This window comes from Pelodiscus sinensis, chromosome 1 (assembly GCF_049634645.1).
Source record: "Pelodiscus sinensis isolate JC-2024 chromosome 1, ASM4963464v1, whole genome shotgun sequence".
Lineage (NCBI taxonomy): Eukaryota > Metazoa > Chordata > Testudines > Trionychidae > Pelodiscus > Pelodiscus sinensis.
The window spans coordinates 319,886,231-319,907,121 of NC_134711.1; the positions used below are offsets into that span (position 1 = coordinate 319,886,231).

At 44.3% G+C, this 20,891-nt stretch overlaps 1 protein-coding gene and 1 long non-coding RNA gene across 8 annotated transcripts in view; both read right to left on the bottom strand.

Moving 5' to 3' along the window:
* The window catches only part of GDPD5 (glycerophosphodiester phosphodiesterase domain containing 5), a 347,114-nt gene that overhangs the window by 54,187 nt on the left and 272,036 nt on the right, over positions 1-20,891 (bottom strand). For all 7 annotated transcript variants that reach the window (XM_075919543.1, XM_075919542.1, XM_075919541.1 and 4 more), the window contains 3 exons: positions 18,882-18,980; positions 17,848-17,941; positions 8,544-8,689 (listed from right to left, as the gene is read on the bottom strand). In XM_075919543.1, coding sequence (XP_075775658.1) covers positions 8,544-8,689; positions 17,848-17,941; positions 18,882-18,980 — 339 coding nt within the window. The remainder of the gene's footprint in view (positions 1-8,543; positions 8,690-17,847; positions 17,942-18,881; positions 18,981-20,891) is intronic.
* On the bottom strand, positions 1,061-6,378 carry LOC142826588 (uncharacterized). The gene is made up of 2 exons (XR_012900808.1): positions 5,134-6,378; positions 1,061-1,262 (listed from the first exon to the last, which is right to left on the bottom strand). It is a non-coding gene; the product is annotated as an uncharacterized LOC142826588 (long non-coding RNA).

The following is a 20,891-nucleotide window of genomic DNA, read 5'->3' on the forward strand; positions in this document are numbered from 1 at the left end:
TGCAAGTGACATAGAACTTGAACTGCTATGAAGCTGTGCAGTAGCCAGTCTATGCAACCACGTGATCACCTTACCAGTTACTCTAGCCCCCTTTTCTTCTTTTGTGTGCAACACTCATTTGTTGATCTTGTATCAAATTACGTTAAGCTCTTCAGGGAAAGGCCTGGCCCTTCCACTGCACGTGTGTGGCTAGCTGGTGTGCTGAAACCACTGGCTGGCATGCTGAACATTATTGTGTCATTGTGCTCCCCCATCCCTATCCATCTGTTGTCTCTCCTCTCAGACTGAACGTGCTGTAGAGCTGGAACTGTCTTCTGTGTTTAAACAGCACCTAGCACAATAAGTAACAAAGAGATTCTGACCCTGATTGGAGCCCTGGGGTAACACCAATAGACATTATTAGAATTTAGACTCTCACCTTCACTGTTGATTCTCTATTTTTCACAAGTTCTCTTCCCCCCACCAGCTTCTACATCACTTCGCTATTTCCCATCCATGGGCGCAGATTAGTGTCATTTAGGGTATGTCTATGCAGCACGCTTATTTCAAAATAAACTAATCTGGAATTGTTATTCCAAAATAGCTTATTTCAAAATAGCACGTCTACACTGCAGGGACGCCTCAAAATGAGTCCGAGGCAGGCTTCCTTAATGTAGATGTGTTATCATGATTTAGAGCTCCAGGAGGCACTGGGGAGGAATAACTTAGAATGGCCCCAGTGAAAGGCTATTTCGAAATAGCAGCAGTGGAGCATCTACACACACCTTATTTTGAAACAGCTATTTCAAAATAGGCATTATTCCTTGTAGAAAGAGGTTTACAGACTTCAGAATAAGTCGTCCATTATTTCAAAATTATTTCAAAATAACGGACTGGCTGTGTAGATGATCACATTGTTATTTCGAAATAATGCTAGTTATCTCGAAGTAATGGTGCAGCGTAGAAGCACCCTTAGTGTTGGCTTCGTTATGGCTCAAACTGACAATGTCTTCCCACACTACAACGCAGAGCCACCAAGAGAACGCAAGAGAGTCAGAGACCTTCATAAACCAAAACACACTTCCTTTAGATCAGCTTTTGTTTATTCTCAAAGATTTGCTCACTACTGCTGGAAAAACACATTCCCTGCCCATCCGCTTCATGCTGACACCCCAGCAAAGTGATTTTAAAACTAGTGCTGTGAGATTTGAAGAAGATCCTTTTAAGGAAGAATAGAGATTATTCAAGTGGAATAATTTCACGCCCACCAGTCTTCCTTCTCCCTAGAAAAAGGAAAACAAATAGTGGCATATTTAGCACAGATGTGCCCAAAGGAGATGGCCACTATGCCACAACAGTCACCCACTTGCAGTTTGTTTTAAAGTTTGTTTTTTTAAAATTCTCCAGCAAAAACTGTAAAACAAATGACTCACTTCCAGATATAAATATTTGTATCACTACTAGGAATAAGTTTCTCCCTTAGTCCAATGTTAACAGGCAGATTTTCCTTAGAAAACCCTTGCTATGTTGCCATCTGGTATAATTTTTTTTAAGAGAACAAAGTGACAGGAAAGACAACCAGAGAGAAAGAATATAGTAATGTTTGCATTCTAAGGCCTGAACGTGCAAGCCTCTCCCTCCGGACCAAGACTCCTACGGATGTCAATTGGAATCCTCTATGAAGAATGCATGAAAAACTTGTTCTTGACAGTAGAGCTTGTTTTAATTGATCACCTGTAATGATCAGTCCAAAAATCAACCTCTCAGTGATTGCTAAAGGAGAGAATGGAGTAAATTATTTGCAGTGAATTATTTATTTAACATTTAGAGTCTATTTCCCACATTGAACATTCACAAGCTAATTGCAACTTCCTTAAATTTATTATCCAAATTAATATCCTTCTGCATTTATTTGTTCTATGGATTTGTTGTGCATTTTCTAAACGTGAAATGAGCTGCTTTGCTGTAATTGGTCAGATAAGTCAAACAATATTGTTTCTATCCTCTGATTGGCTGAGCATGCAAGAACCTTTGTTGTAGCCAGCAAAGTTTGCTTCAAACTTCCTGGATGACACAAATGTTTATTCATTTCCCAAAACAACAGGTGCAAATAAACTCACTTCATTTCAAAATTCGATAGAATAGTCAGAGCACATTCCCAATCGCTCAGCTGTAGAGAAGGTGTTGGCTCTTGCTCATAATGATACATTGTCAAGATCAGATAGGAAGGGAATGATTTGGTATTTTTGTACTGAATACAGTAATTCCTCAATTAACACATGCTCGCTTAACACATTTCCGCGATAGCACCATTTTTTTTTTTAAGGGAACATTTTTTTGAATTACATGACCATCCCCGGAATAACACGATTTCCCCAGCTGGCCCATTGCCAGCAGCTGTGCGAGGCTTCCCCAGCCTCCATGCAAAGAGGCGGAGGGTTCGCTGCTCGCTGCACCATTCCCCACTGACTCCCCCTCACCGGACGCCTTGCCCCACCTCCTCCGCCTCACCTTGCAGGCCGGTGGCTGGGTTTCCCCAGCCGGCCCGTTGCCGGCAGCTGCACAGGGCTTCCCCCACCTTCCCGCAAAGTGGCGGAGGGTTTGCTGCTCGCCGTGCCATTCCCCGGTGACCCCCCCTCGCCGGACGCAGTGCGGGTTCCGGCAGACCCGTCACTGGGGCATACTCCCAACTCAATCCCCCTCCCCTCTGCTTCGCTTCCCCGGAGCCAAACACCTCCCCTCCCTGCTATAACCCAGTCCCCTTTCTCCCCCAACCTTATGTCCCGGTCCCAACAGACACCATCGCTTGAAACTCAACCCCCACCTTTTCCATTATTTTCAATGGGAAAATTGACCCCGCATAACACATTTTCACTTAACACGATCATTTTCTGAAACATATCTATAGTGTTAAATGAGGAATTACTGTACTACTTTACTGATAAGCAACGATAGCCAGCCTTGACATCACATCAGAACAAGAACTATACCTTCTTCTATGTAGGTCAGATTTGGATAGTTCACATTTCATGGATTCACACGTATTTGTTTACATCTCAATAATGCCCAAAGGCCCCACTTAGGACAAAGGTTTTGTTGTGTGGAGCATTATACAAACAAAGCAAAGAAACAGTTTATATTCTAAACAGACAAGATAGCAGAAGGATGGGCAATATAGTGATCATTTGGATAGAAGAAGGATGGTCCAGAGGCTACCATGTTAGACGAAAACTCAGGAGACCCTCAGCAATCCTGTGTTGTCTTGGGCATTGGTGCCCCTGGTCCCCATCAGTGCAATAACACTGGAGATGATGGGAGGATACTATGTGGTTTTCATATACTGCAGTATCATGGGTAGAGAGAATGACTGAGAGTTAGCGGCTCCTTACACATTTAAACACTAAGGCTGCGTCTAGTCTGGCAAGTTTTTCCACAAAAGCAGGTGCTTTTGCGGAAAAACTTGCCAGCTGACTACACTGGCCGCTTGAATTTGTGCAAGAACACTGACGATCTCATGTAAGATTGTCAGTGTTCTTGCGCAAATACTATGCTGCTCCCGCTCAAGAAAAAGCCCTCTTGCGCAAATGCTTTTGGGAAACACCCACTGCTCAAAGGAGCAAGTACCATGGGCCAGGCAGGCATTGATGGCCTATCAAGAAAAAATGACTCTTCCAGAGGCACACAATGCGGCAGCCCCTAGACAGCCCCACCCCACACTTCACAGCAAGGATCTTTCTAGCAGCTGGAAGAAAGGATAAAGAACAGAGATTGGCATCATTACTTGGCCTTTCTCCTCCTCCCTCTCAACACCTGAAAGACTGTCTGGAAGTCCAAGACTTTGGGGGGGGGGGGGGGGTAGGATTCTGGCCCCAGCCTGGGAAGGGAATCAAGCCTGTGTATAAGAAGTGTGAGCCACCTGTAACATCTATTAGGGTGAGAAACTAATTGCAATCTTGCTTAGGCTGGAGAATTAAGACTGAAAATCTGTTTTTATTTCTCATCTATCCAAATTTGATCTCTATGCCCACTACTACTTCTACCCACTTAAAATCTTTCTGCAGTTAATAAATCTGTTTTATATTTTATCTAAAACAGTCTGTTTTTGGCTGAAGTGCCTGGGGAATCTCAGCTGAGGTTAACAAGGACTGTTGCACATCCACTATCCTCTGTCAGAAGGGGGAACTAATGAATGAGCTTCCATGGTGCGTCTCCCAGATGCAAGGCTGGGGCGACTGGCTGGCGACTCTCTCTGTGTGATTCGTGATGGGCTTAGAGGGTATTCACAAGACTGAGCTGGGTGTGGGTCTCCACAAGCAGAGTTAAGGGGGCACAGCAATCCCATAGTTCTAGGCTGTCCCTAAGTGACCCCATTGCAACTTCATTACCAGGAAGATGTTGAGAAACCAGAGGGAGTTTGGAGGAGAAATTATTAGGAGGCTGGATGATTCACTTGGAAGGAAATACTAAGAATTAAATGTGGATTAAATGAGGTAGGCAACACCCAAGAGAGAAGCTAAAAAGGATTTTACAGCTAACAGTAATGATGTAAAGGAAACATTTAGCATGGTGAAAAAGTGGGGATGGCTGGATGAAGTTTAAGCAAAGGAAAATTGACGAGGAATACGATACCAGGAGATGTTTCCTGGCAGTGAGATCTAACAGACTGTGCAACAGACTCCCAAAGGAAATGGAGTTAAATTACCCACGTAACTTTGGACAGAACACTAGTGATCCATCCCACTGTGTTCCTTGATGGGAAATCCCCACCCTTCCCCTTCTGCAGCAAGTCTTTGCTCTCCCCCTTCCAGAGCTTCCTACATCTCACGTCTTTTGGACGGGATCTCACCCTGTCTTGCAGCCCAGCAGAATAAGACTATAGTTTTAAAAAGCTCTGCAGAAAGCCAAAGTGAAGAGTGCATGGCTTAAAGTTCTTGCACCAGCTGAATGCATCCTTTGTGGGGGGTACAATGCAATTCCCTTTGGCCACTTCCCATGGGGGACCGCTTGCACACATTGGTATGACACCCAATCCAATCACCATGAAGAGCTTCTCCATAATTCTCAGCCTAAATCTGCCTTTAGTTGTAACCCAATATTCCTGCTCTTACTCCTTGGACCACCCCAATCAATTCCATGCTCACCCCGTTCACTTACTCATCATTCTTGGACACTAAACCATTCCTTGGAAGACAGTCCTTCCAGCCTCTTCATCACTGCAGTGGCTTTCTGCTGAAATCCATTACATTTACTTACAACTTTAAGGCAACAGTGTATCCATACATTAACACAATATTCTATGTGCAGTCACATCAGGCGAGCACAGACACTATAACACTCCATTAAATAAGGAGTCTTTGAGCACAAGTCACATTTGCTTCTTTTTGAAGAGGACGATTAAGATGGTTATATAATCACTAAAACATTATCAGATCTTGTCAGATCTACTGCTGCCTCAAGTTCCAGCTCCCTAGATTTGAGATCTTCAATCTCTACATTATTTAAAGGAGAACTGTGGTTGGTATTCGGCAGCACTTTCTTAGACCTTTAGCTGGGTCATTTACTCTTTATTTTCCAGGTTGCAAACATAGTAAGATTTCCTCCAAGATAACTAGTTCAAGTATTCTTGTGACAAATAGATAGTATTAGTGGTATGCCTTTCGGCAAAGCATTAAAATAATTAGGTTGGAAAGTAAATACACTTGGTATGACAAGTGAGGCTGGCGTGTCATTCAGCATTTAAGAGAGACTTGTCCAAACAAGGAGAGCTTAGAAGAGACTCCCTGAAATATACAATAAGACTCAAGGTGACACTCAAGATAGTTCTGGGTGGGGGCAATACAAAATATTTTAACCACTTCTCCTTTTCATTCTCATTTTTCTTTTTAGTGTAGCTGGCAGTTTCCTATGCTACTCTTTTCACAGCTCAGAAAAGTTATTTTTGCTCGTCTTGTCTTCTGCAAAGCATTAAAATAAGCCACCTGCCTATACAACGATTGGCTTTATTTACTGGGTTATGGGAAGGGAGAAAGGGATGCTACATGAGACACTTGATTTTAGCAGCAGCCTTTTCATCACACAATACAAAATAACCACTTCCCCCCAGAAATATCATTAAATAAAGTGAAGCATGAATTCTCATATGTTTTGCCGTTTGGTCCAGATAGGCTACTGACATTTATCCAAACCTCTTGAATCTTCAAGTCAGGAAATCTAATAGCAAAGGAGTCTTCAGATAAATTTCCCTGACTTCTTGCTAGGCAGGAAATAATCAGAGACCCGAATATTATAGGGGTATTTTGGTACTTCCAGGCTTGGATATATATGTATAAAACAGACAGAGAAAAAGTTTACTCTCCCACTAATGGACCTTTATTCCATCCCCAAACCACCCCTCAATAAAACAAAAACAAAAAACCCTCCTTCTCTCTCTCCCCCCCCCCCCCAAAAAAAAATTGGTTTAGCTTCAGCTGGAATTTCAGGCTGAAGTATGCAGTTGGTTTCTACTTTATCCAATCGCTGCTTTTATGGCTTCAGAACTCAAGTCATTACTTAAAAAGCCATTAAAGTGGCAAATGCCGTATCAGCCATTAGATGACAGGAAAGTCCGTGTTTTGTACAGCAAACACATAATGAACATAAATTCAGGGTTCCCAATCTAGAGTATGGGCACCACTGGCAGCAAGAGAACTTGGTATTCCATTCATTAACCTTCACAACAATTCCCTCCCTCCCCTACTAAACTTAACAGTCACAGAAAGTACTCTGTCAGGAGGCAAGGAGAGAGACAGTCAAGCGGTGGTCTGCTGTACCTGCAAAGCTGCCATATGGAAAAGACTCCAAGGATGAAGAAGATATGGTACACTAATTTCCTACGGCAGCCAACTGCTACTGCAGCTAATCTGAGAATGGCTGCAATGTACACTAAGGCCTTGTCTACACTAACCCCCGCCATCGATGTAATCTACATAAATTCCGCTATGCAAATAGCATAGCTAACGTCAGCATATTTTTCAGAATGTCATCTGTGTGGTAAGGTCGGTGGGGACTGCTCTCCTGTTGACTCCAGCTACTCTTCTCGTCCTGGTAGAGTACTGGCATCGATGGGAGAGTGCTCGGAAATTGACTGATTGCATCTAAGCAGATGCAATAAATTGACAGCCAGTGGGTCGATTGCTACAGTGTTGATCCACCGCGTAGTGGAGATAAGCCTTTAGACTCCCAAGAACTAAACACAACAGACCGGCCTGCTGGCAAAAGCCCCACCTCAAAAAAAGGATTGGCTCCACCTTAGACTTTTCAAGATGCTAATCAGCAGAGGCACTCTGCTGCTTTCACAGAATAAGCAAGCATCAGAAGAAACAGGGTTATCTCAAAAAGCTGGCTTGTTCTATCTATTTATGGCTTGGAGGTGCAGAAAGCCAGTAGTGTGTGGTTAACCACAAAAGACATCATATGATCTGCTGGGTAATCACCAACCAACCACAAGCAGGTTTTTAGGATTGCCATTTTTAAGATTTAACATGCAGCATCACAGTACTGTGTTTTTGCATCACATGGCACGTGTTAGCATTGTTTCTCAAAAGGTCATCCACCAAAGATGTCTTCTAGTGCTGAGTTTTTAAATACCCCAGGCTAGGTCCGCCCAGGGAAAGGAATCTAGGACCTTGATATAAAGGCATATATTTCTATTGCTTGAGTTAAACGAGTGGCTTTCAATTTTTGCAGATTATGGTATCCATTTCAGAAGTCAAATTTGTCTTGTGTACCCCAACTTTCACCTCACTTATTTCTTACAAAATCAGATATAAAAATACAAAAGTGTCACAGCACACTAAAACACAGCTTACTTTTTCATCTTTGCCCTATAATTATAAAATAAATAAATTGGAATGTCAATGTTGCACTTATGGTTCAGTGGATAGTATAAAGAACAGTATAATATTTAATATATATTAGTATAATCATTGTGTGAAATTTTAGTTTGTACTGACTTTGCTAATGCTTTTTAAATAATCTGTCATAAAACTAAGCAAATATCTAAAGGAGTTGATATACCCTCCAGAAGACTTCTGCATACTTCAAGGGGTACATGTATTCATAGTTGAGAACCACTGTGGTAAAAGACCAAGTCTATTACATTGCAGGCAATAACATTTTTATATGATCCAGACCCACAGACCCACAGAAGAACAAAGACATATGCAGCTAAACTAACGTGGATTACAGAAAATGTTGGGGGGGGGGGTGTCTTTCAAACTCTTTTCAGCAGGCTCTATGAAGAGCAAGAGTGAGCCTCTAAAAATCAGGAGGATTTTGAAAGTTTCAGGGCAAGTGCCTTTCCTAAGCACAGAGTAATTTATCAAGCTTCCCAACCCACCGTGAAGTAGGTAGGCAGATGAGATAACTGAGGCAGAGCGAGGGTACGTCCCAAGATCACATGCCAAGTCATGCTGCACATGTCAGATGGATAGCAGACTTCAGTCTCCAGGGCAGTCAAACCCAGCACCAAATTTGCAGAAGAGGAGAAGAAACAGACAGACCAATTATAATGTGAAGCTACTTACCATTGGTGCGCCACGATGGCCTATGATGGCAGGTTTTGGTCCCAGATCCTTTTTCTCCATTATACAAGGGGAAGAGACAGTGAGGGGAATGAGGTAAAGTGCAACTAAGACGGCAAAGTACGTAGTGAACATCAACATCTGTGAAGCTGAACACAAATGCAGCCGGTGAAAACGCTGGTTCAGGACAAATCGCTCCAGAAAAGACATTGCATTGCTTCTCCTAACATAATGGACAAACCTTAGCCATTCCCTCCAGCTACAAAGACTAGCAATGCTTTGTATTTGCCATGGGATGGATCCCATTCTAGTATCTCAGAAGCAAAATGCAGGACAATGTAGCACTTTAAAGACTAACAAGATGGTTTATTAGATGATGAGCTTTCGTGGGCCAGACCCACTTCCTCAGATCAAATAGTGGAAGAAAATAGTCACAACCATATATACCAAAGGATACAATTAAAAAAAATGAACACATATGAAAAGGACAAATCACATTTCAGAACAGGAGGGGGATGCGGGGGGGGGGGGAGGAAGGAAGGTAAGTGTCTGTGAATTGATGATATTAGAGGTGGGGAGAGTTCCTTCCCCCCCCCCCCCCCGCATCCCCCTCCTGTTCTGAAATGTGATTTGTCCTTTTCATATGTGTTCATTTTTTTTTAATTGTATCCTTTGGTATATATGGTTGTGACTATTTTCTTCCACTATTTGATCTGAGGAAGTGGGTCTGGCCCACGAAAGCTCATCATCTAATAAACCATCTTGTTAGTCTTTAAAGTGCTACATTGTCCTGCATTTTGCTTCAGCTACCCCAGACTAACACGGCTACATTTCTATCACTAGTATCTCTGAGTGCTTTACAAATCCCAAGGTATGAATTTACCCCACTTTGCAGATAGGGAAACCCAACATACACAGAGGTATAGGATATAGGACACCAGCGGGATGGGGCAGGGGACTGGGGTGCAGGAGGAGGTACAGGGGGTTTGGTTGTGATCTGGGGCAGGGGATTGGGGAGCAGGATCCAGGAGGGGATTGGGCTGTGACCTGGGCAGGGGTTTGGGGTGCAGGATCTGGGAGAGAATGTGGGGGCAGGAGTGGGGCAGAGGGTCTGAGCTGTGACCTAAGACAGGAGGGAGCTGTGACCTAGGGCAGGAGATCACAGTGTGGGATCTGGGAGGGGATATAAGTGTAGCAGGTGGGCAGTGGATTTGGGTTGTGACATGGGGCAGAGGTTTGTGGTGCAGGCTCTGGGAGGGGAGGGTGCTTTGCAAGCTGCTTGTTGACAACAGGCAGCTCCCACTGGCCGGAAATTGGCCAATAGGATTGTGCAGGGGGCAGGAACAGCGCCTGAAGCCTCCTGCCCCCCCTCCTCTGGGCTCACAGGTGTTCAAACAGAGCCCTGCAACTGCTGCTTTTCTCAGCAGTGTGTAGGGAGATAGGCAGGGAGTCTGCCTGAGGCTCTCCGGCTGCATCTGTGGGCCAGATCCAGTGGCTTGGTGAGCCAGATCCAGCCCATGGAGATATTTTGCCCAGGCCTGGTGTAGACACTACCTACATTGACAGGAAGGGCTCTGTTGGCACCGAAGGCAACCCATAACCCTAAAAGGCAGTAGCTAGATCAACAGAAGAATTCTTTCAGGTACCTGGTGGTGTCTACACTGGGGCTTAAGCACTCAGAGCTACATCACACAAGGCCAAATTCTTCTGGCCTTAACAGCATTCCCTGGCAACAAGTTCTCAGGATGACGGCACTGTGGCAAGAAATACTTCCTTTAGTTACTTTTACATCTGCTGCCTATTGATTTCATCAGGCGACCTCTGGTTCATGGATTATGTGAAGTGAATACTAATTTCTTATTCAGGTTTTTATACAATTCATGATTTTACAGACTCCTATGATGTCCTCTCCTAATTGCCTCTTTTCAAAGCTGAACAGTCCCCATCTTTTTAATGTTTTATACAGAAGCTGTTTCATGCTCCTATCATTTTTTTGTTTCCTTTCTCTATACTTCATCCAATTCCAGTTCTACTGCGGTGACCAGAACTGCACGCTGTATTCAAGGTACCATGGATTTATATAGTGGTATTATGATATTTTGTCTCATTATCTATCCCCTTCTTGATGGTTCCTAATGTTCTTTGCACTTTTTTGACTGCTGCACATTGAGATGTTAAATTCGCTATGGGTGTTATTGAGCCACAGGTTTACCTCTTTGTTAAGTTTTAATACCCACCTCCAAATGTTATACTGAACTATGAATATTTTAGTTTATAGCACAGTTCTTTGTATTTCACCTAAGTCCAGTCTCAGTATGACTTTTAGTGACATCTGGTCAAATGTGTCAGTCCTAAAAGAAGCCCCCGCTCTTTATCTCTGGAGTACTGGGTTTTGGATAAAGATACAGCTTGCAGGGTTAATGATTGAAATGGGTCAGAGTCCATGCCTCGCATCCTACAATGGTGCCAGCTTGCCTTGAGTTTGGTTTTCGTTGCTGGTAAGCAGCAACAGCAATGGGTTGCACAGGATGCTTTTAAAGTATTGTCACAAAAGTGATAAATATAAAGAAAACATTTTGTCCTTCTATTGTGCTTCCTACCTCGGGATCTCAGGCATCTCAACCAATTGATTAATTTTCACTACACTCCTGGAAGGCACATGTGGGGAGAACAGAGATTGAATGACTTGCCCAAGAACAGTACTGCATTCAAAAATGTGTAAGTCAAGGCTCAAAAGGTGATGAAATTGGCTCAAAAGTCCACATGGGGCACAATTTTCCGGATCTTCTCTACAATCGGAGGACTAGAAATGTAACTTTCAATTAAAAAAATTCACATAATCACTGGACTCCAGGAGCTGGGGCATTATGAGAAACAAATGTTATAAGGGTTGATACAATCTTGAGAGTTGGCAACACCAGAAGTCTATGGCAGATCCCAGAACAGAACCCCCTGACTCTCAGTCCTGTGCTTTGGAAAGAGCAGCATTCCCTTGACTTCCAATGGGCTTCACTCAAACAAGATGGGAATTGTTAGAAGATGGTGTTGATGGACACTGCAGAAATGCTCCTAGCTCCCCAACACCTTGTCTGAGTTAAGATGACAGGTGCTTTGAAAGTTATGGGATATTAACAGTCATTTGAACCCAATGATACCTAGAGGGAGCAGTTTCTTGGAAGAAGCAACAGTCACAGGAACAAGTCTTGCTAATGATTTGAACACAGATGTTCACTTGCTGCTCCTGAGTCACATGTTGTCCTTTGCTTTCGCCAGCTAGTCTCCTTGTTCAAGCGTGCACCCACTTGCCAATCAATTAGACTAGAGAGAGAAATTAGTTGACCATGAGATAAGCAGCCTGCTTGGATTCTAGTCCTTCTGGGGGTTCCCGTGGCTCCTCTTGGCTACAAACGGCAAATGGGAGCCAATAGGAGCCGCAACGCTCGGCGGCCATGGAACCTTAGGGAAACAAATGGGTGCAGGCCTGCTAGTGGCTTTCCCGAAGCAGGCCTATGGAACAGTTTGAGAACAAATGGACTAGATGACCTCCTTTGGGGTCTTCCATTCCTAATCTTCTATGATTCTATGACATCGTTGGAACTTCTCTGTGACTCCAGTTTGCTCTGGATCACTCTATAACGGCTCTTTCCACTACGATTTCTCTGCCCCAGAAGTACACATTATGATTCCACCAAGCCCAAAATAGCCCATTTCCCTTCCTAACCACCTCTGCTGATTGAGCCGATGCAGCTCGGTGATCCTGATCTTGGACAAATGCCAAATGAAATACAGATTTTGATCACTGACCTGCATCGGAAAGGACAGTGTCACCCAGCCTTGATCATGGGACCTGCAATAAGACTGAAGCCAAATCCCATCATTAGCCACAAATGCTGGGAAATTAAAAGTTCACTTAAAGGAAGCTCATCAATCTTTTTAGAAAACCATGCTCACTGTCCTCACAGAGCAGCCTGGGGGGCAGCAGAAAGTGTCATTTTCCTTTTAATGCCACATTCCTCCTGGACACAGAGTTTTAACTGTGGTGCAGAGTCCCATGAACGCAGGCTGGCAGACTTTGATAAAGGATAGAAATTATGTCTGAGTTAGACTGGAAAATGCTGGTGGTTACAGAAAATCAGATGTGGCACTGGACTGTACATATGCCATGGGGAAAGAGTCCCAGCAAACCCTGCTGAAATGGGGGAATGGATGAACCAGGGCACACATGATGGAACAGCAAATTCTCCACCTCTAGAGTCCAGATGAGTCATGAGTGAAGTCACTCTGAGGCTACGGCTACACTATAAGCTTTTTCTGGAAGAAGAAATGCAAATGGAGTGCTCATTTGTATATGTCACGCTCTCATTTCCATGTTCTGTTCCGATCCTTTTTGTGGAAGAGGTTTTTGCACAAAAACCCCCTTTTCTGCAAGAGCGCTTCTTCCTCAAAAGTCTACACAGTGCTTTTTTGTGCAAAAACCTCTTCTGCAAAAAAGATCAGAAGAAAAAAATGCAAATGAGAGTGCGACATATGCAAATGAGTGATCCATTTGCATTTCCTCTTCCAGAAAAAGCTTGTAGTGTAGCCGTAGCGCCCGTGTTAAAAGACCTGTGCGGTGACAAATGGTGTTGCAATCTAGTGACCGTCCCACCCCACTGTGGGGAAACCCACAAGTGTGATTTCCCTGGCATAGTTTCCTAGGAGTTTTCCATCTAAAGTGGTCCCCATCCACTCAATGGAAAAAGCTAACCGGGTACAAGCCAGACTCTCATACCCTGAAAGATCTGACAGAGGAGGGGGTGATCAGCATGGCAACCTGCACCTCCCCAGTGGTTCCAGGCCCTTGTGCCCTCTCCCTGTCAGGAGTATCTTTGCTGATTGCTGATCCTGGAAGAGTACCCTAAGGGAGTTTTTGCGTCACACAAAGGGTACGTCTAGACTACCGGGTTTTGTCGACAGAAGTTTTGTCGACAATATCTGTCGACAAAACTTCTGTCGACAAAGAGTGTCCAGACACATTGAGTTCTGTCGACAAAGCAAGCTGCTTTGTCGACAGAACCCTGTAGTCTAGACGCAACCCTACAGGCAATAACACCTTCTGTCGACAGAACTCTGTCGACAGAAGGTGTTATGCCTCGTAAAATGAGGTATACCAGCGTCGACAAAACTGCTGAGTTCTGTCGACGTTATGTTAACAGAACTCAGCGGTAGTGTAGACGCTGGTATACTTTTGTCGACAAAAGTCTACTTTTGTCGACAAAATTCAGTAGTCTAGACACACCCAAAGAGCCCATCTAGGACAGGATCAAATTTAAGCAGATCCCACATGGGGTTGGTAAGATTCCATCCTGGAATTGCTCTCAGCTGGTCACATTCTGCTCACACATAGATTCTTGATGCTGCAGAGGCTCTACATGGGGCTGAGCAATGGGAGAAGGAAGGGGAAGTGGGACAGTGCATTGAAGGCGATGCCCAACCTGTGCATCAAAACAGGCAGAACTGAGTATGGAGGGAGATCCTCCACTCACAGAGGCTGGTGTCTGTGCTCCACACTGCAAAATCGCCCCTGCTAGCTCCTTTGTGAGCCACCTGAATGTACATGGCATCTGAACTAGTCTCTTGCCTCTCCGAGGCAGTTCCTCCAGCTCAGCATTGAGGTCACTGGAGGGAAGAGAGAGGCCTTGTGGGTGAGTCAGTGCACTGGGTCCCAGGAGGTTTAGGGCTCTAGTCTCACACCACAACATTCACCAGCCACAAGCTACTTGTTGGCAATCACAGACAGCTCCCTACATAACCCTGTGTGAGTCACCGACCAAAGAGGGAGGGCACTCCCTTACCTCCCAGGGGCTGTGTGAGTGGATGAATCCATGAGTGCATAAAATGCCCCGAGATACTATAGAGATGGATGCCATATAAGAATGGAGATAGCACCAGACATCTGTCTCCTCGAACTGTGGTGCTCCCGTTCTGGAGATAGGACTGGAACCCTTTAGCCTCCAGCTCCTTTCCCCAGCAGTAAGTTGCCTTGATTTGAAACATAAAAATTTATATAAACCAAGAAGGCAGGAGAAAATTGAACTGCCGTTTCTCAGCTCTGTGGAGCCTTCATTTGCTTGTGCAATGACAAGCTTGGGGGGGAAGTGTAACCTAGATAAGTGACGGGAATACTTCTCTTCAAGACTCACCAGCAGACATGTTATACGCTGGAAGCAGAATGACAACACTGTTCCTTAGAGTAAGTTTCTCCTTTTCTTTCTCTTCTGCCTTGGTGGGAGGTCCCATCCTTGCCACCCCATTTTATTTTGTTGCCTGAACTATGTCACTGGCAGTGCTCCTCCTGCCTCCTCATTGCTTTTATTGCTCCTTTTAGTCCAGTGTTTTCTGTTTGACCTTGGAAGCCTCCTGGGTGAGTTGTCAGAGAGGAGGGAACTTATAAACAACAAGACCTATAAAGAGACAGTTTATCTGCACTGTAGATTCTGGATTTGGGAAGAAGAACCATTAAGGGTCTGATGCTTGATAAGGGATACGAAAAGTAGACTCCTGTGCCAATGTCAGTGAGCAACAGCCAACACAGCTACAAAAGACTATGGTTAGGGAGACAGAAGAGATGCAGCGTTCTCCTTGTGCTGTGGATTTGTGTTTGCCCTTCCTTTCCTCTGGCAGTTTCCACTGATTTAAGCGTTCTTTACTTCCTGTCTTATACTGCAGTGCAGGGCTAGTTTGTAACTCTGAAGAGCTGCAGCCAAGGCCAGCCCTACCTACAAGCAAAACACATAGTCACATGGGGCACCACAAAATTTGGGGCACTAAATTGCCCCAAATGTCATGGTGTCCTATGCAACTGCATGCTGCCTGTGAATTTTGGCCTCCGTCCCTCGCCCCGCAGGCTCAATGCTGGGACTCCACCCCCAACAGAGACTCCAGCGGCCCCCCCGCCCCATTTCCCAGCAACTCCCCCAGCTCAGAGCTGGTCCAGCAGTCCCCAGCCTCCCCCTCACAGGGCCAGAGGACTCAGACAGCAGGCAGCTAGGGAAAAGCAACACTTTCCCCTTAAAAGCATCACTTCTCTCTGCCCACTGCTCCTCTGGCCCGTGCCTTCAACCTGGTTCTGCTTCAGCATTTCCAACTCTCCTGGGCCAGGCACCTTTGCAGTAAATGGCATCCTGTCCATCTGGGAGAGTTGGCAACCCCTTTGCCCTACAGCTTCAGCCCCCACCTCCTTCTGGGGGTACCAGTGCTGGGCTGCATAGGGCACCAGCACTGATAGGGACGGCCCTGGCTGTAACATCATACCCCTGAGGTATGCTTTTCCGTGATGGGTGAAATCATTCCTGTATATGCAGGGAATTTTGTGATCCTATGGTGGGAGTGTGATACGGGTTGTTACTCTATGACAAGTCCCTTAGGGTGTTGTGTAAAGTTTTAATAAGAGGAAAAAACTTAGCTAATAAGTGGCTTAATTAAGAGGACAATACATAGAATACACCATGAGAGAAGAGAACGTCAAGAAAGCAGTACTATAAACTATGAAAAGGAGAAAATATATTATCTGCTTGAGGCTTGTATTACAATTCCTCCCATTTTGATTGGCAGAATAACTACACTGTATTTTATTGCATTATTTCTTTCCTTTTTTGTTGAACAAGTACAACTTTTCCATTTGTACGTGAAGCTTCAGCAAATCTGCCTTTGGAGAAGTCTCTCTTAATATTAATTCTTTAGTATTTTTTTTTTCCACTGCCTCCAGATACTTACCACCCACTTCTTGGAAATCTTTTACATGTTCTGCCAAACCCTTCCAGGGCTGGCATTTCAATACCACTCAGTTGCTAATTAAAAGAATTGTTTATGGGACTGGCACACCAGTTTGATAGGCTTGGCAGTTGAGCCCTTCAGAAAATAGATTTGATATTTGCTGAGGACAAAGAGAGGTGGCTAGCGTCAGGCAAAATGAGGGAACCATTAAGGCTGTAGAAAGGTCCAAGACCCAGGAGATCCGCTAGAGGTGAAACAGTTCAGTCTAATGGATGGAGTCAGGACACTTGAGCTAAGAACATAAGAACCGCCATTCAGTGTCCATCTAGCCCAGTAGCCTGTCCCTGAAAGTGGCCTATACCAGGTACTTCAGCAAGAATGAGCAAAACAAGGCAATTATCAAGTTATTGATCCCTTTCCATCCAGACCCAACTTCAGGGACATCTGGAGAAGGAGGTTATGTCCCTGACTATCTTGGCTAATAGCCATTGATGGTCTTACCTTCCATGAACTTAATCTAATTCTTTTCTGAGACCACTTATACTTTTGGCCTTCACAACATCCCCTAGCAATGAGTTCCTAAAGTTGTCTGTGTGTTGTGTGAAGAAGTCCTTCCATATGTTTGTTTTAGACACGGTGCCCATTGATTCAGCAGGTGACCCTTAGTTCTTATGTTATGTAAAGGGTTAAATAGCATCTCCTTAATTCACTTTTTCTGTGCCACTCATGATTTTATAGATCTTTATCATATTCTTCCCATCTTGGTCTTCTCTTTTCTATGCATAGTTGGGATACGCCTAGTTAGGGAATAACACTTATTTCAAAATAGTTATTTCGAAATAGCGTTAGTGTGGATGCTCTGCTGCTGCTATTTCAAAATAACTACTTCCCAGGCTGCGTCTAGTCTACTGAGTTTATCCGGGATACCATACATGTCCCAGAAAAACTCCACGGCTTCTAGGGAACGCGTCTGCTCTTCCGCTTTTCTTTTGAGGAAGAGCAGATGCACTCTTTCAAAAGCCCTGTCTTCCTCTTTCTATGTTGAAAAAGGGCTCTTTCAAAAGAGGAGATTTTTCCAAAATTTGGCCCAGTGTAGATGGGCCAAATTGCGGAAAAGCCTCTTCCGACAAAACTATCAGAAAAAGATATGCACATTTTTCCGATAAAAAGTTGTAGTCTAGACGTAGCCCCAGACTAATTTGAAGTAATTACTCCCCCCGAGTACTTCCTGGGACTCTAAGTTGAGATAGCGCATCCATAATAACAGAGGCTACCTCGGACTAATTTCGAGGCTCCCCTGTAGTGAGGACATACTATTTCAATTTTGTAGTTTGTCCATTTATCTAAGACATTCACCAGTTCTTCTGAACTGTAGAGGGTCTGTAGATCTGAGAAAGGAGTTTCAAGGACACAAATCCTAGATAAAATCGGCTGTACAGGACAATAGGAACTTGTCAGACAACACCCCATCTTGTTCTGTAAAAATACATTACTCAGAACCTCTCTCGGCACACACAGAGACAATGGTATGTGACGTTGGGTTGCTACTCACTGGCTTTTTCCATTCTTGCAAACTGTCCAGCTATCAACCAAGACAGGGCGGTGACAACAGCCAGGGCTCCTATGTGCAGAAAGGGAGCTGTGGCCTAGGGAAACACAAAACCAAAGGTATTTTATAGGTTGTCTCACAACTTTTCAAACAATTCTTATACACATGCAGCGGAGTCTCAAGACAAGCTCTCTCTGCTGAGCAGTGAAGTTTTCACAGAGTATCTGCCTACCCCATTCTGAGGCAGATCCCATGTGCTCTTTAGCTGCTACTACAACAAAGTTGCTCTAAGTTCATGGAGAATAGACCCAATAATTATCTTAGCCAAGAGGGTCAGAGATGCAACCCCCTGGCTCCTGGGGATCCTAAACCTCCATCAGCTTCAGATCTCGCCACCCTCCACCTGCCAGCCTAGCCTTGGAAATAGTTTGGGTATCAAAAAATGCAAAGCTGTGCAGCTCTGACATGCTGAACACAAGTGAAAGGCCAATGCAAGGTTCCTCTGTTACTGTTATCTATTTGAAACAGAGCCCTACTTGAAACAGCACACTAAGCATACAAGTGGGCAGGAGGAAATCCACATTTTGCAGCCTACTCTTCACACTCCCATCTCTTTTCCCCACTCGTCCTCTCCATTACTGCCATTTATCTAATAGTAATACTAATACTGAATACAAATCTGGCTATTTAGATTGCCCAGCAAAGAACTTTATAGTGTTATAAAAAAAGTTAATGGAATTTTATTTTAGGGCCAAAAAATTTCAAACTCCAGTTCTGTACTCCCAGCATTTACACACCGTTATACAAACTGAACACACAATTATTTCATTGAGTTTGCTGGAGTCTTCCTCACTTCAGAGGGCTTTGCGTGACACCCAAGATCAATATTTCATATATCCAGCTCTGCAGACCTTCTGAAGTCAATGGCAGTTGTGTCATTCCCCTGACTGGAGCAATAATTTCACTCTATGTATTAAAAACTATAGCACGAGCACCATTCCTAGACTTTACACTGACAAACGCACTTTGTAACTTACTTGTATTGAAATAACTACCATCTCCCATTCATCATCCCAAAGTTGTGCTATAGAAGACACGGTTACTACAGTCGCCATCAAGGTCACCATCAGACCGACCTGAAACAAAAAAAGAAAGTATTTATATAATATTAGGGATTTGACTTGAACACCATCGCTGTATAATCCTCTTAGCACAGTATCTCTCATCTGTATCTCTCATCTCATCTCTAAATGTTTTACAAAGGGGAAGTGAGTCCGGCAACACTCTTGTGAGACCAGTCAGCTATAACTCATGATACTCCACTGATTTCAGAAGTTGATGCTTTGACCTCCAAATTCCTACCCTTTGCTCTTCTAGGCCATAGTGCCTTTCTATATCCTGAACTCATACTTACCTGTTGTTCTCCAAGGAGGAGAGGTATCTTTACTCTCAGCGCAAGTGACAGTTCAACAAGCGTGGCTCCAGGAAATGCTTTTCCTTTTAAAGGCTTGACACTCTAATCGGCCCCCTCTTTAGCAATAGAGTGGCAGTGTCAGGACATGGAGCCCTCTTGAAATATTAGCTATAGGCTGTAACAATCCTAACAGGGAAGGGAATTAAAGTCGCCTAGCAACTAGGATGGTGCTGAAACAGAAAATATTAGTTTGAACAACAACTGCCCAAAAAGTCATTTCAAGCCCATTTTGCAGCTCTTGGATTTTGCTTTTCAATAAGTTTTCATTAAATGACGTTTTCTGCATCAAACAGCGTGAACTCACATATTTTGATAAGACAGTCGATTTTTGCCAAATTAATGTGTTGGTACTACAGATGATTGGGACTCAACAAATTCTAGTCATAGATCCTGTGAAGAGACAGATTTGATATGCAGGGTGTATTTAAATTTAAGGAATTCAAAGGGAAACGAATGCAGTGGCATAGCGAGGGAGGGCGGGGGAGGCAGTTGCCCTGGGCGCCACACTATGGAGGTGCCAATGTAGTCCCCCTCCACTCCCTCTGTCAGCCTTTCGCTTGCCTGCCACTGGCGGCTGGAGCCTCCTCCTCTCCTCTCCGCCCCCAGCCCGACCCTCCTCCATCTCTGCCGGTGGCTTAGTGCATGCGGGGGCCCGGTCCAACTGGAGGGGAAGAAGGAAGCTTCCCCCCTCCTCCCAGGGTCAGGCTCAGCCATGTGTCAGGTTTGGGGCCCTGCCGCGCAGCTGTGGCCAATTTTGTCTTTGCCCCTGGCACATAACACCCGTGTTGTGCCTCTGAATTAATGTTTTTCAAGCACTGGAAAGAGGTTGATGGCAGAATACATGGCAGGAAAAAGATCTTGGATAGATGACATGATATCCTGCATGGATCAAAAGAACTATTTAGCCACAAAGATTAGCAGAAGACCATAGAGGGTGGACTACCGAGATTGCAAGCCTCCAGTAATGGAGATGTCACTACAATGGGTTGCCTAGGGAGGTGGTGGAATCTTCATCCCTAGAAGGTTTTAAGTCCTGGCTTGACAAAGCCCTAGCTGGGATGATTTAGTTGGAGTTGGTCCTGTTTTGAGCAGGGGGTTGGACTTGATGACCTCCTGAGGCCTCTTCCAGCCCTAGGATTCTACAAAATGGAAAGATTCTATTTTCATTCAAAAGCTTAATTTTGAATGAAAACATATTACATTGTGCTGTGCAGCTGTTTTGGGATAGGAGAAGGGATGATCTGGACAAACATGAATGTTTTCCATAAGGGGAAGAATATACAAAAAGAAAAGAGAGAGTATTATCTGGCACAAAACTTCCCAGTCACTCTCACTTGTATTCAAACCACCTTCTGTGATCCGCTTTTCACACAGTACACTTTCTTCTACACAATTATATGACAGTCGAGTGTGCTCAGATAGGGTAGTGAGGCAGGCCTGATTATAGACAGGTCAATATAACCTTTCTCCACCCAGTGACACGTTGATTTTTGTCCCAACCACACTGATCTTTGGTTAAACCCAGTCTTAGATCCTCCACTATTTTATTAATTCAGACATATTACCAGACTAA